The sequence below is a fragment of the Erigeron canadensis genome, chromosome 3 (genome assembly GCF_010389155.1).
Source record: "Erigeron canadensis isolate Cc75 chromosome 3, C_canadensis_v1, whole genome shotgun sequence".
Taxonomy (NCBI): domain Eukaryota; kingdom Viridiplantae; phylum Streptophyta; class Magnoliopsida; order Asterales; family Asteraceae; genus Erigeron; species Erigeron canadensis.
The window spans coordinates 27,699,890-27,714,021 of NC_057763.1; the positions used below are offsets into that span (position 1 = coordinate 27,699,890).

Genomic DNA, 14,132 nt, shown 5'->3' on the forward strand with positions numbered 1-14,132 from the left:
CAAGGAAAATGATTAGAAATGATTGACGATTTGTTAAAATGTTAATGTAATGAGATCTTTCATATTTGAACAATCAAAAGACACGAAATATAATTTTAATTCTACCATATTGTATTAAAATATGTGAAACAAACGTGACCTAAATGGTTGAGGTGAAATACATAGTTACTTTCATATTGATGTTTGAAGAGATAATGAGTTTAGTTGTCTTATGTAATAAATTAAAAATGAGATTTTTTTTTATGTTACCGTATGAGATTTTCTATTGCCTATAGTGGAATTCATCATTTTTTTCCCCCGAAAATTGATTTTTATTCATAACGTTCGACACCCACAAACTAGTGGGTCGGAATTGTATACAACACATATTTAAACCAACTAATGGGTCGAAACCGTATACAACGGGTCGAAACCGTATACAACGGGTCGAAACCGTATACAACACAATTTACATCAATTCAAAACTAGTGGGTCAGAATTCATCATCTAGTCATAGTGTTACAAACTTACAATTTCACTGATCCAAATTAGCCTTAAAAAAAAAGGAAAGTGAAAATGAGAATGGCAAAGATAACAGCGGTAACTTATGAAACATCAATCTCTTTGACTTGGTCTATTCATAAGATTATACAAAACCCAAAAAAGAAAAATTATTGAAGTCATCATCAATACAAAGAAAGTCAAAAAGGAAAGAGAAAGTCATACAATAATAGCCTATAGTAGCCTTTGCCTTTTGGCAGCCATTCCCATTCCATTTTATTTCATTTCTAAACAATCCCAAAATCCATTAATTAAAAAAAATCCAAACCCCTCTTTTCTTCTTCTTCAAAAGGGACGGTTACAAAGTCCACTTACCCAAAAAAAAAAAAAAACTAAAACCCTTCTTCACACTCCATACACACATCTATTTATCTATCTACAGATATAATTTTGTGTATCTATATATTTAGCCTCAAAGTTTAAGTCTTTATATATGTGCAAAGTTTTATTTGGAAGATTTGAGATCAGTAAGTTGAAATTCAAGATACTCATCTTTTGAATTGTTCAAAAAATTGATAAAGTTTGAAGCTTTTTGATTTGGGCTTGTTTGAAATTTTCAAGAAATTGTTAAAGTTTAGAACTTTTTGATTTGGGTATGTTTGTTATCATGATTTTTGTTTTATGTTACTAATTTCTTGATGTTTTGGCTACTTTTAGGTACTGAAATTTGTGGGCTTTTTGTTGTTGGAATAAATAAGTAGATGTTTAGTTGTATATTTAGGTGGTGAAGAAGGCTGAATTACTACTACATGGGTAATATTTGCTTTACCAAGGTAATTTGTTTTTTTCTCTCTCTATTTTAAGTGAGTTAACCTTTTGTTTTATTAATAAGTTTATTTCATTGTTGTATAATCATGTTCAAGTGAATTGAGTGTGGTAATTTCCATTTAATGCTACTAATTTCATATGTAATTAATGAGTGCTTTTTATCAAGTTAGGTTTTATATATAGGGTTTCTGTTAGGCCTTTAGGATCACAGAGACTTTTTCCGTTACATGAAGCTTTTCGAATAACTTTATATTTTGTCTTAGAACGCCTAATGACTATTAATGAGTTTTTTGTATGCCAGTTTTTAAGTTAAGACGCTAAGCTACATATATATTGATTGTTATTATCACAAAGAATAGTTGCTTTTCGTGTCACCCCATAGTTCTCATATTTTCCATTTATTCAAGTATATTCTGGTTTTATACATTTTACTAATAGTTGCATCATATGTGTGGAGCCAAACTATCTATACTATATTATAAAGCAGATCTCTATTGTTTACATTTTAAGTTTCAACATTTACTTTTCCAAAATGTCCATATATTAATGCTATATTTACCTAACACCCTTTCTCCCTCCTCAAATCTCAACCAATCATTTTTCTCTCTCCTCCACAAATCATTTCTTCCTCCAATTCATTCAAAATCTTTTATCTCAAAAGCCGCACATCGATAAATTATAAAAATTATATGGGTGTTTTTAAAATTTCATGCTCTTTCATTAGAGATGTCATTCGATATACTTTCGATGAATTTTTAAATCCGAGGGCGAAACCCGTACGGCTAAGTCATTTGGCTATCACACTCTAGGACCTATCACCCCCACCTTCTCACCGCCGCAACGTGCGGGTACTTGCTCTCGTCATAATAGCAAGTAAGTTGGGAAAGATTTGAATCCTTAAAATGTTGCCAAGTTTGACCATGTAGTTATAGAAGTTCAAAAGTTGGATGCTAGGTGACAACATTGTGGGATAATAAATCCACCTTGCCGGTTTGTTGGGCGATGAAATATCCAATATCCGGTTTTCTCGGTGTTCTAATGGATTTTTTTCTATCAATCTATGGTATTAATTAGCGACTCGCCAATCGGCAGCCATTTCATGAGATCACATTGGTTGTCGTTTTATAATAATATATGCTCTTGTTGGGTGAGGCGCTATCTTGGTAGATTTGGTATAATGCTATTTTTATGATTTTTTTAACTGTTAAAACGGATAATGGAAGACCCCTACACAAAAAATCTCTAATTTACCCTTCTATAAACACACAGAACTGGATCAAAATTGGTTTTCAATATTTCGTAATAATTGCAGTTGCCAAGATGTTAACATCCATCTTGAAAACTAAGACAAAGTGCATTTGTACTCCCTGTGTACTATGCAAGTTGCAATGGTTGACTATGAAATATTTGTTTATTAATCTCCTGTTTTGAAGACCATTCTGGAATGGCAACTAGAAGATGCATTAGAAATTTCCACATCAGTCCATATATTTGTATATTTTTAAGATAAGGCATGTTGGCAAATTGCATTGTGAATTAAGGGGGTGTTTTTGTTAGCTAATGTGAAAGAGCTTATGCTTATTTTTTCTCTTTTAAAGGGAGAATATTATTATTATCAATATAAGCCATTTAGAAACAGCTTCTTAACAATATCTTCTAAGAAAGAACCTTTTATGATTGATAAGTCCTTCTACAGATTAGCTCGTAGGCTGATATGAACTTACGAAGTGCTTTTTGTTTTTTGATGACACATTAAGATAATCAACTCTTCAAATAAACTTTCCAAAGCACCCCAAAATACAGTTATTTCATGAGATATTCCTTTATGAAAACAATTGGAATTGGTTGGGACGCGGGGAGCAACTATCTTGGAACTCCCCAACTGCCAAATTTTTTGATTTCCTGCATCTCATTTGGCCATTTGAGTAAATAAAAAGGATACTTTTGGGTATTAACTTGTAGTAAATATGCATATCTAGACATGATTTAGATGGATAGGTTTAACGAACAAAGTTTTTTGTTGTTGGTAGCTCTCAGGTAATCAGTCATCAAATGACACTGGCAAGGGAAGGGGCCACCAAGGCTCAGTCAAATATGGTTTCAGCTTAGTCAAAGGGAAAGCTAATCACCCCATGGAGGATTACCATGTTGCCAAATTTATTACTCATCAAGGACGCGAGCTTGGACTCTTTGCTATATATGATGGCCATTTGGGAGATAGTGTCCCAGCATATCTTCAAAAACATTTATTCTCCAATATCATAAAAGAGGTTATTATCTACATCTCTCAATATTCTAGAATTGGTCTAATCTCAAATGGAGTATACGTCTTTTAGTTTTAGCATGTATTTGAGTTGAAGCTGTCTCGTTTTGAGTTTTATTTGTCTTCATAGCAGGAGCAAAAACGATTTTTCAAGACTTAACTTGGTGTTTAACTTTTGAATTTATGCAGAACGAGTTTTGGACGGATCCAAACCGGGCTATCTCAAAAGCATATGAAAGAACAGATCAATCAGTTCTTTCCCACAATCCTGACCTGGGAAGAGGTGGATCTACAGCTGTTACTGCGATATTAATTAACGGTAGTAAGTTATGGGTAGCAAATGTTGGAGATTCTCGGGCAGTGTTGTCAAGAGGAGGGCAAGCAATTCAGATGAGTATTGATCATGAACCAAATACTGAAAGGGGAAGCATTGAAAACAGGGGAGGTTTTGTCTCCAATATGCCTGGTAACATATATCAAATTTTTGATATCTGTGCTTGAATTGTGTATTTATATGGAAGGGTATGAATATTTGATAGTGCCACATTTGGTAGAAAACTAAAACTAATATTATGCAGCAAAAGGTTATATGTTTAGCTGATTTTAATATGTATATTTACTGAATCATATTTCAGGAGATGTAGCAAGAGTGAATGGGCAACTAGCTGTTTCACGTGCTTTTGGAGACAAGAATCTGAAAAGTCATTTACGCTCTGATCCTGATGTAACAAATGCTGATATTGATGCTAGTACAGAAATTCTCATCCTTGCCAGTGACGGTCTATGGAAGGTACTTATTGCTCCATAAACATATAGTGTTGAAAAAAAGTAGCTGAACATTGTTTTTAAAATTTAGACGTCAAAGCCATGGGAAACTAACTGATAAACTATCTTGACTGCGAAAACACAAAACTTTGTATAATATACTGTAAGTGATTTTAGATTCACCTATTTATTCCATACCAATGAATGACTTTTTTATGCATGTTTCACATTTCAAAAAAAAAAAAAAAAACAAAAAACAAATAAAAGTAGTGATTGGGCATCTAAGTTTATCGAGGTCTTAGAAGAGTAGAAGACTGGTCATCACATTATTACATCTTTCTCAACAAAAGTTATGCATCTCAACACCCCCTATATTGCTTTTATAGTCTACAATACTTCATACTCGATGTTTCCTTTTCTTGTATATTAAGGTTATGTCAAACCAAGAGGCAGTGGACATAGCTATAAAGATCAGAGACCCACAGAAGGCAGCCAAGGAACTAGCTGCCGAAGCATTGCATAGAGAAAGTAAAGACGATATCTCAATCATTGTGGTCAGATTTAGCTGAAGGAAGATACATCTTTATGGTTGAGCTATGTGCAGTATAAGGTGTACATTGGGGGGGTTATGTTTGCAACTTGCTTGTCAAATATAGTACAAAAGGTCCAGAATTTGCGCATAAAGGTAGCTAAGTTTACTTGGATACAGGTTATATTTATATATATATGACTTGTCCTCTGTTTTCTTCTTTGTAAGAAATTGAATTTCTTGTACTTACTACTCTGAGGTTTGTTATTGTTTGATTCCATGAGTGTGTAGAATGTATACACAACCCGTTTCCATTTGTTTTGCTCTCAGAGTGTCTGATTACTAAGCAAGACTTCGTTAACCCTTCAACCGGTGTCCCTTATCTGTGGTCACCCATGTCTGTACATCCAACGAAAACTTTTGTAGAAGGCAAAATAACCAGATTCAGTTGGAGTTATGGGGCTGGTTGAATTGTTGAAATGGTCAGGTCAGTATGGGCTGGCTAATAATGGACACAGTTGACCAGCCATGCCCTGTATAATTTCCTGCTTCTTTTTCTCTACACTTTATGGATCAAAGTTTATGGTGAGCATATGTTTGTCGTGTATCATCTCTTGATAATACAATTCAATGTGTTTGCTCTCGGAGTAGAGCAAGGGAATGTGAAAAAAAGTATCAATGGATCTCTCTTTTGATGAGTTTCAGATATCTACTTGTGTGGGTTTGACAACTTCTAATAGCCATTCTCATATAACAAATGTTACATGTGACATTCAAACTCATTCCCTTTCCCCTCTTTTTAAATCCTCAAACCAAACACACTTAATACTTACGTAGTACAGTACGAAGGTTTTTTATACCATGGATTAATTAGAACAACATTTAAATACAAATATATGACATTTTAGAAAGAAGAAAAAACATAAAAGAATTCGAATGGGACAATAAGGTTCCATATCTCCAATATCATCATCTTAAATTGTTTTCCATAATGCTAAGAAAAGCCAGCACTTCTCCCACCATTGACGTACCCAGAAACCCGCTCCTTCCACGCCACCAATAAACTTTTCAGAACTACCAATTATGCTTTCCTGGTCCAATCCTGGGACTGGCACTTGGTCACCACCACTATTATCAGCAAAAACCTCAACGGGCACTTGTCTACTTATGTTAGAACCACCGGCTTCCCCTGCATCAACCCTTTTACTACTGTCACTGTTACTCAGAGCGATACTGTGTGACCTTTGTTGAGTCATGTTATTACAACCTCCGCCGCCATAGATAGCAATGTCACCACTACCATTATCAGCAAAAACCTTGACAGGTACTTGTCTACTCATGTTAGAACCATCCGCACGCGCTGTATCACCCCTTATACTACTACAGTTATCATTACTTAAAGAGATACCGAGTGACCCTTGTTGAGTCATGCTACTATCACCACCGCTGCCATAGATAGCAATGTCACCGATATCATCATCTCCATAAACAACATCAAAAGGAGTTACGGGAAAGTAATCTAGTCTACTTGTATCCCGCCCAAATTCCAACCTTTCCTCGTAGTCACTACCAGTATCATTCCCAATGTCATTTATATAAAGTTTACGTTGCAACCGTATTCTTCTTGGAGCAGTATTTTGAAATTGAAATGTTGGTGGTTGTTCAAGACGTATGCGTACCTGTGTAGCATCATCTTCAACTATTTTTTGAACACAATCAAGCATCAAGAAGAAGTCTTCCTCATCATCATCATCTATAAGTACTTGTTGCCCAGTTTGCTTTGCCATATAGCTAGCTGCAGCTGCTTACTTGTTTCCCTTTGTTATTTAATCCTAATAATTAACGACCACTTGGTGTATGTAGCAGTGATTGCTATATATGACTATTATAAGCGCATATATCTGAACTTGTTAATTTAAGCAGTCGCCCTATAAGATAATACTAAAGTTTAGTTATAGTTGATACAATCTCGATATTTTAATACTAGATCGATATAAATGAACAGATTAGCTATAGTAAACAATTACTAAAGTAAAACAAATAAAACACCTGATGCATAAAGTTTTATGAGTACAAATATATACACTAATGCATGGAGATTTTTTCATGATGTACAACAATTTTTAGTTAAACAAATTATTGTTTATTAAAATATTTTTTTCAATCAGACAGCCTATCAAATTATCAATTCAAATTAAGCTTTACGTACCAACTTTTTACAGAAAGAAAAAAAAGATACTTACTAGTCATCACTACTAGAACCGCACCTTAATTACCTTATGTTAATGTTAGTTTCGGAGAAATCTGAAACAATTAAGAATGGTAGTGTTTTGCTGTTCCTAGCTAGCTAGCTAGCTTGTTAATGAGAAAATTTTATTATTGTTTGTTTTTCTTATATATTAGCTAGGATGAAGGAAGAAGCTAGTGGGTTGCAGTCGAGTAGTAGTGTTTGTAATGTAAAATAGACCACACCCAACGCACCTTTTTAAGGTTGGCAGGCAATGTGAATGTGTGATTTCTTCAATTATTTTAATTTCTCAAGAAAAAGGCAAGCAATTTCCTGGTGAGAAAGCATGATGAGAAAGAAAGGGGATGGAGTTGGGATGCTATGGGGTCACAAATAACAAGTTTCAACCAATAATCTTATATCTTATATAAAAGTTGTAAAATGAAATCAATGCTGGAGGATTAAAGATTAATTGAGGATTAAAATCATTTACTGATAATTATGATTTTAATTATTAGTTTTGTGTTAATGTTAGGGTTTTATTGTGTGGTAATTATGTACGAAGTGCATGTATATATGAATGAATTCATTAGTGTGTGAATAGATTGAATGAGGACTTTTGAGTTTCCTCAGTTATGTTCACATCTTCTCTACTTCCTATTCTCTTCTTCCAACCCGCCATCTTTTTCCTCTTTTTCTCATTTACTTTTTTTTTAAATTTTATTTGAAGTCAGATGCATTTTATTATAAGGTTTACGCTTTTGTTTATTGTATAGCAGAAATCTATGATAAGCATCATTGAAAAAGCATAAAAGAATGGAGAAGACAATCCATTTGACGGTATGTTGGATTGTTTTTTATTCTTTTAGGATTCTGTGATGAAACCATGTAATTGTATAGATATATTTGGTGATGACAACAAAAAGACAGAAATACGGGGCCTGCCCGAAATATGAGATAATAGCTGGAATATCAGGTAAATCTACTCAGTGGCTTAAAATGTCTCTCTTTTCAACTTTGAAGGTAATGTGCGCCAAGTGTTTGATTAAATGCCTGATTACGTTTTTTTTTCTTTCCTTTTTTGGATATACATCATGTTTTTGCTTTGTACAGACGATTTTTTGTTTATGTGTTTATCACTATGGTTTTTACTCACATGCCATAGAACATTTAGTAAAATTTAGAAACCGCAAGTTCTGCTATAAATGTACGTTGAAACGTTACGGGCAGATATGGAATTCATGGAGACCGATACTGATTATGACCGTCAACTTAAACTGTGTGTCTTGCATATATTCTCTAAAAGGTCAACCCTCATTTTTCTTTTTCTTTTTTAATATCTCAGTTTAATATAAGCATCCTTCATTTGACTGGTAAATAGTTTTTGACATTAACACCAAAAAATTGATAGTGGCGGAAATAACATGGATAAGATCCCAAGTGCTTTTATATATCATCCTTGATGATATGTTTTTAGTTACTTTCAGTGTTGTAGCATTTAGTAATATCGTTTTATTGTCCGAATTGTGGGTTGTGTTATTGATTTAGCAGTCTTTTTTTTCGTCACAACTACAGGTTGCATCCAAAAAGGATAGGTATTTTAATTTTCATTGTTATGGGTAATAACTTATTAGTTGCTTAAAAAAGTATTTTAAGCCACCAAATTCTTTAGAGTTTAAAGATAATCGTGACAAGATTAAGGTGTTCACGTGGTACCACCAACCGTAAACAAATTACCGAATCACTTAATTGCTAGTTAAATTACCTAAGCCGGTACCACCAAAGCAAAGACAACTTTTTCCAACAATTAGTTTTATTGACTATCGAATTATCAATTGCACCTATGTAACAATAATGTGGTACCACCAACCGCTATGAATCACGTTGACAAAATTACTATTTTCTTAAAATGATATTCACTATCATACCATGAACTAGTGATAATTACTCATAGACAAGTAACCGTTTTAAAATCACACATACATTCAACTGGTACCACCAACGAAGAATTTATATGTAACCAATATCATAATTAATTATTAAAAAGAATTAAATCATCAAGATCACGGAACAACGATGATTAAATAAACTCTTGTGAATTAAAAATATTGCAATCACATCATTCGTCTCGTTTCATCAAGGTGGATGATAAACAGTTTAGCCACTCATGATTGTAGAACAATAATAATCAATAAAAGAGAAGAACATATTGTACCAATCGTTTGAGAAAGTAGAAAATTGCAAGACAGAAAATTAATACGATCTAGATGGGTGCTCGTGAATCTTCAGTGGATCCGCCTAAGAAAAACCTCTTGCTTGGACACCTGATAGAACCCCTTGTAGAGCAGCTCCTAGAAAGACTTTGGATAAAAATTCGGTTTAGGGTTTTGTTTGGTATTTATACCCCTTCAATTCTGATGCAGAAAAACGTCCCAGGGCTTCAGATCACGTGCTCCCACTGCGGCGCAGTGGGATGCTTCTTCCCTCACTGCAGCACAGTAAGGAGTTGTTGACTTTGACTTTTGGGTGACTGCGGCGCAGCCCAAATCCACGTCTTGGATTTCCTATCTTCTGACTGCGGCGCAGTCAGGCTTGTGCATCCCCCACTGCGGCGCAGTGGGGTTAGTTCAACAAATTTCCGAGAATAATGGTTGCGGCGCAGTGGGCATAGCATCCTCCGCTGCGGCGCAGTCACAAGCTTTGTGTAAAATTCGTCTTTCGATCTTTAAGCTTGTTGAACTCTTCAATCTTCTTAACTTTATCAACTCTCGATCTAATGAATCAATCTCTTAGCCACTAAATCATCCGAAAATGTGCCACTTGAACGCGTAACCTGTTTAGAGCCTGAAAGCGCTAACAAACACCATAAATGATGTGGGCGATAGGTATAAATTGGTCACATCAAGCTTCCTTCGTGAGACATCTGTTGTCATTTACCCTCTCTCGCATCTTCCGTGAGCCTGCGTAAACACATCATTCGTTAAGTACCAATAGTTCCGGAATAATAACTCATTTAAACATAGAAATGAAGCCTTTCATTAGGGTTTTTTATCATAAAATGGACGCTTATCACACCCACACTAGATCACCTCAAAATAATTGGATGCCAAGCTTATGTCTACACACACACTGATGACAAATTTGCCCCAAGGGCAAGGTCTTATGTTTTACTTGGCTATCCACATAATCAAAAAATTATATCTCCCTTATGATCTTCAAACTCACAAACCATTTACCAGCAGAAATGTAACTTTTGATAAATCTGTCTTCCCTTTCAAAACCTCACCTCAATATCACAATACAATACAACAAACAGCCAACATTTTACCATCCATCACTTACACACCTTATATCATACACACCACACCAATCACCTCTGTTAATCACTCACCTTCACATACACAGATTTCTCCATCCTCCTCCACATTCACTGATTCCTCCACATCCTTATCTCCTTCCACAACTCCAAACAATGCCTCACACACCATCTCCAATACCTCAACTAACAATGCCTCACCTCCTGAATCCACTCCATCTGCTCCACCTCCACTTAGAACTTCCAACAGGGTCAAAATACCTTCCATCAAACTCAAAGACTTTGTATGTACCCTTCCAAGCTCACATTCTGTTAATTCCATTAACTCTTCAACACTATCACCCACTTCCGTCCATCTTATCAATACCATAGATAAGTCAGTTGAACCACAGTCTTTTATCCAAGCTTCCAAAAATCCACAATGGATAGAAGCAATGGAGAAAGAAATACAGGCACTTGAACAGAATAATACATGGACCTTTGTATCATTACCCAAAGGTAAGACCCCTATAGGAAGTAAGTGGGGGTACAAAATCAAATATAAGGCAGATGGTGTTATGGGTGAAATTTCGAGCCTCATTATCTTGAAGGTTCAGGATCTTCTGGATCTTGATATGGAAGAATATTCTGATTACTTATTGATATATTTCTAATGATATATTCAAAATATTATTGTTATTTCCACTTGAGATAAGTATACAGGTTTAATTATATGTATAAAAACGGAAGAAAATAATCAAAAACCAAATCTTTATAAGTAAAACCATAACTGTGTGCAAATTGTATGATGTAAACCTAAGAGCCCAAAAGTTTATTGTCAATAAATTTAAAAAAACAAATAAACATGTAGCAATACAATAAAATTAATGTAAAAGAATATTACGATGTATAAAAACATAAACAATAACTATATTAATGTTTTAAATGTAATATGAACGTAAGACGTAACGATGATAAAAGTTATTGTATAATGAAAACGCTATATGTATAAAAAAGACAAATGAAAATAATCAAAGACCAAATGTTTAAAAGCAAAACCGTAACTGTGTGAAAGTTATTTGATGAAAACATGAGAATTTAAAAGTTTAGTATCACAAAAATGAACGCGAAAAATTTGATGTGGGGTAAAAGTTAAAAAAATAGAAATTTTAAGGGGTTAAAACGAAATTTGATTTAAATTTAAGGGGTTAAAACGAAATTTAGTTAAAACTGGTATGTGCTTTAAAAGCATTCCAGCATAAAATACTTGTACATTTACATAGGTTTTTAGTATATATATAATTAGCTTGTGGGTAATTATAACTTAATTTTGGAAACACATTCATTTCTGAGAATGTTAGTAACCATAAGATTTGTTGATTTTATTTTGTAATTTGCTAATGTCTACTGCATTATTATTTGGGGTTTGCTAAATACAGCCCTTAGGGTTGTGTTTAAGGTGCATAAATTATTTGTACATTTACCATGAAAATCAGGGGGTGTGCTTTTAATATGGAATGTACAAGTTATTTTATGCACGTTAAATACAACCTTTAGGACTGTATTTAGCATTTCCCTTATTATAAAACATTTAGAAATTTCATAAAAACATGTCCCTAACAAATGGAAATAATTATAGAAATATTTGATAACGGTAAATCGTGTATAAAACATATGAAGTATTTCTAATTCTAGTTAATCCAACAAAAATTATAGTACTCCGTATATCAGAAGAAGTCGAATCTAACCTGATGTTGATGTTAGTTTCGGAGAAGTCATTGAATGAACAATATACTTTTCCTAATCTACATGGTTGCCCATTGAACTGGATTTTTTAAGTGTATCACCCATATACTTTTCAATTTTTTACATCGTTGACCAACTGTTGATGTGATGACCTGCTATAACAGGTTAATCTCTATTACATGGTTGCCCATTGAACTAGATAACTAATGTACTTTTTCTCATTTAAATGGTTACCCATTGAACTGAATTATTAATATACATCACCCACATATTTTTCTAATTTTTACATGGTTGACCAAATGTTGACATGATAACCTACAATAATAGGTTAATCTCTATTTTTATTTATATTTTTTTAGAAATTTATTAATTTCTGCTTCATCCTCTTCATCAATTTTCCATAAAAATTTGCAATATAAAATCAACATTGAAATTAGTAGATAGAAATATTTTATAATAACTTGTACAAGCATATAGTAAATATGTTTATGTTTATATTTTTAATAATATCATAATAATATAATTGTACTAGCAATATAAATAAAAGAACATGATTGCCGGAATTTTTACTGGAACTTTGGCCTGGAAAATTGATGAAGATGAGGAAGATAATTTCTGGAAAAATAAAAAGTAAATATAAAGTTCAACCTGTTATTGTAGGTCATTAGGTCAACATTTGGTCAACCAAATAAAAAATAGAAAAGTATGTTGGTGATATATACTAATAATCCAGTTCAATGGGTAGCTATGTAAATGAGATAAGGTACATTAGTCATTCAGTTCAATAAGCAACCATGTAAATAGAGATTAACCTGTTATAGCAGGTCATCAGGTCAGCAGTTGGTCAACCATGTAAATAGTTGAAAAGTATATGGGTGATACACATCAATCATCTAGTTCAATGGATAATTATGTAAACAAGAGAAAATACATTGTTCATCCGGTGACTTAACCTTAATATTTATTGTTTGTTTTTCTGTTTAAATAGGAAGGAAGAATTGTGTTGCAGTAAAGTAGTGTATGTAATGTAAAATAGACCCTACCCAACACACCTTTTTTTTCAATTATTTTCTCACTTGTTTTCTGAGAATAAGGTTGGTAATGTGAATGTGTGATTTCCTCACCATTTTAACAAGGAAAAGGCAAAGTAATTTCCCGGTGAGAAAGTAAAGGGTTGGAGTTGGGACGGGGTCACAAATAATAAGTTTCAACCAATTATCACAATAAAGGTTGGTAATGAAATGTGTAGCATTCAAACTAATTCCCTTTCCCCTCTTTTCAAATCCTCAAACCAAAGACACTCATAATACTTAGATAATTTAAAGATATGTTAAACCGTGGAATATAAAAACAGCATTCAATCACAAGTAAATGACATTCAGAGAAAAAAAAGAATAAAAAAAACTAAACAAACACTCAAATGAACACAATTTACCTTAACTTATTTTCCATAAGTCTAAGAACAGCCACCACTTCTCCCACCATCTTGGTACCCAGACACTCCCTCCTTCCGCGCCACCAATCAACTTTTCGGAACCACCAATACTGCTTTCTTGATCCAGTCCTTGGACTAGGAATTGGTCACTAGTACTATCATTTTCATTATTTAAGGAAATACCGAGTGACACTTGTTGAGTCCTGTTACTACCACCATCGATATCAATATCTCCAAAAACATCAAAAGGAGTTACATGAAAGTAATCTACTCTATTTGTATCCCGCCCGAATTCCAAACTTTCCTCATAGTACTCACTACCAGGACCATTTTCATTATTGTCAAGTTTACCTTGAAACTCTATTCTTCTTGGTGATGGCACGCGTACCTCTGTAGCATCATCATCATTCACTATCCGTCGTTGAAACTGTATTCTTCTTTTGGGTCCCTTTTTAGCATCATCTTTGACTATCTTTCGACCACCTGCATTACTGCTACCATCACCAAACATCAAGTCTTTCTCATAGTCATCACTATCTATAACTTGTTGGCCCCCTTGCTTTG

At 33.8% G+C, this 14,132-nt stretch overlaps 2 protein-coding genes across 3 annotated transcripts; one reads left to right on the forward strand and one right to left on the reverse strand.

Moving 5' to 3' along the window:
- The first annotated feature begins 784 nt into the window (after positions 1 to 784).
- LOC122593870 (probable protein phosphatase 2C 9) lies at positions 785 to 5,181 on the forward strand. Its single transcript, XM_043766324.1, has 6 exons — positions 785 to 1,007; positions 1,198 to 1,313; positions 3,339 to 3,578; positions 3,761 to 4,037; positions 4,207 to 4,361; positions 4,768 to 5,181. Exons 2-6 carry the CDS (start codon positions 1,290 to 1,292, stop codon positions 4,903 to 4,905), a joined length of 834 nt encoding a protein of 277 aa, XP_043622259.1. The 5' UTR covers positions 785 to 1,007; positions 1,198 to 1,289; the 3' UTR covers positions 4,906 to 5,181.
- Positions 5,182 to 5,687: 506 nt separating this feature from the next.
- LOC122594514 lies at positions 5,688 to 7,285 on the reverse strand. 2 transcript variants are annotated; one of them, XM_043766961.1, is made up of 3 exons: positions 7,142 to 7,285; positions 6,545 to 6,793; positions 5,688 to 6,311 (listed from the first exon to the last, which is right to left on the reverse strand). In XM_043766961.1, exons 2-3 carry the CDS (start codon positions 6,556 to 6,558, stop codon positions 5,840 to 5,842), a joined length of 486 nt encoding a protein of 161 aa, XP_043622896.1. In that variant the 5' UTR covers positions 6,559 to 6,793; positions 7,142 to 7,285; the 3' UTR covers positions 5,688 to 5,839. The 2 variants fall into 2 exon arrangements, with proteins under 2 accessions (XP_043622896.1, XP_043622895.1); XM_043766960.1 differs by having other exon boundaries at positions 5,688 to 6,793.
- Between the last annotated feature and the right edge of the window lie 6,847 nt (positions 7,286 to 14,132).

Excerpts from the sequence above, each read along its gene's own strand:
- LOC122593870 (XM_043766324.1), top strand. The coding sequence starts at position 1,290 with ATGGGTAATATTTGCTTTACCAAG. Across the intron at positions 4,038-4,206 it reads TTTTGTCTCCAATATGCCTG|GAGATGTAGCAAGAGTGAAT; the intron begins GTAACATATATC and ends ATCATATTTCAG. Across the intron at positions 4,362-4,767 it reads CCAGTGACGGTCTATGGAAG|GTTATGTCAAACCAAGAGGC; the intron begins GTACTTATTGCT and ends TTGTATATTAAG.
- LOC122594514 (XM_043766960.1), bottom strand. The coding sequence starts at position 6,652 with ATGGCAAAGCAAACTGGGCAACAAGTACTTATAGATGATGATGATGAG.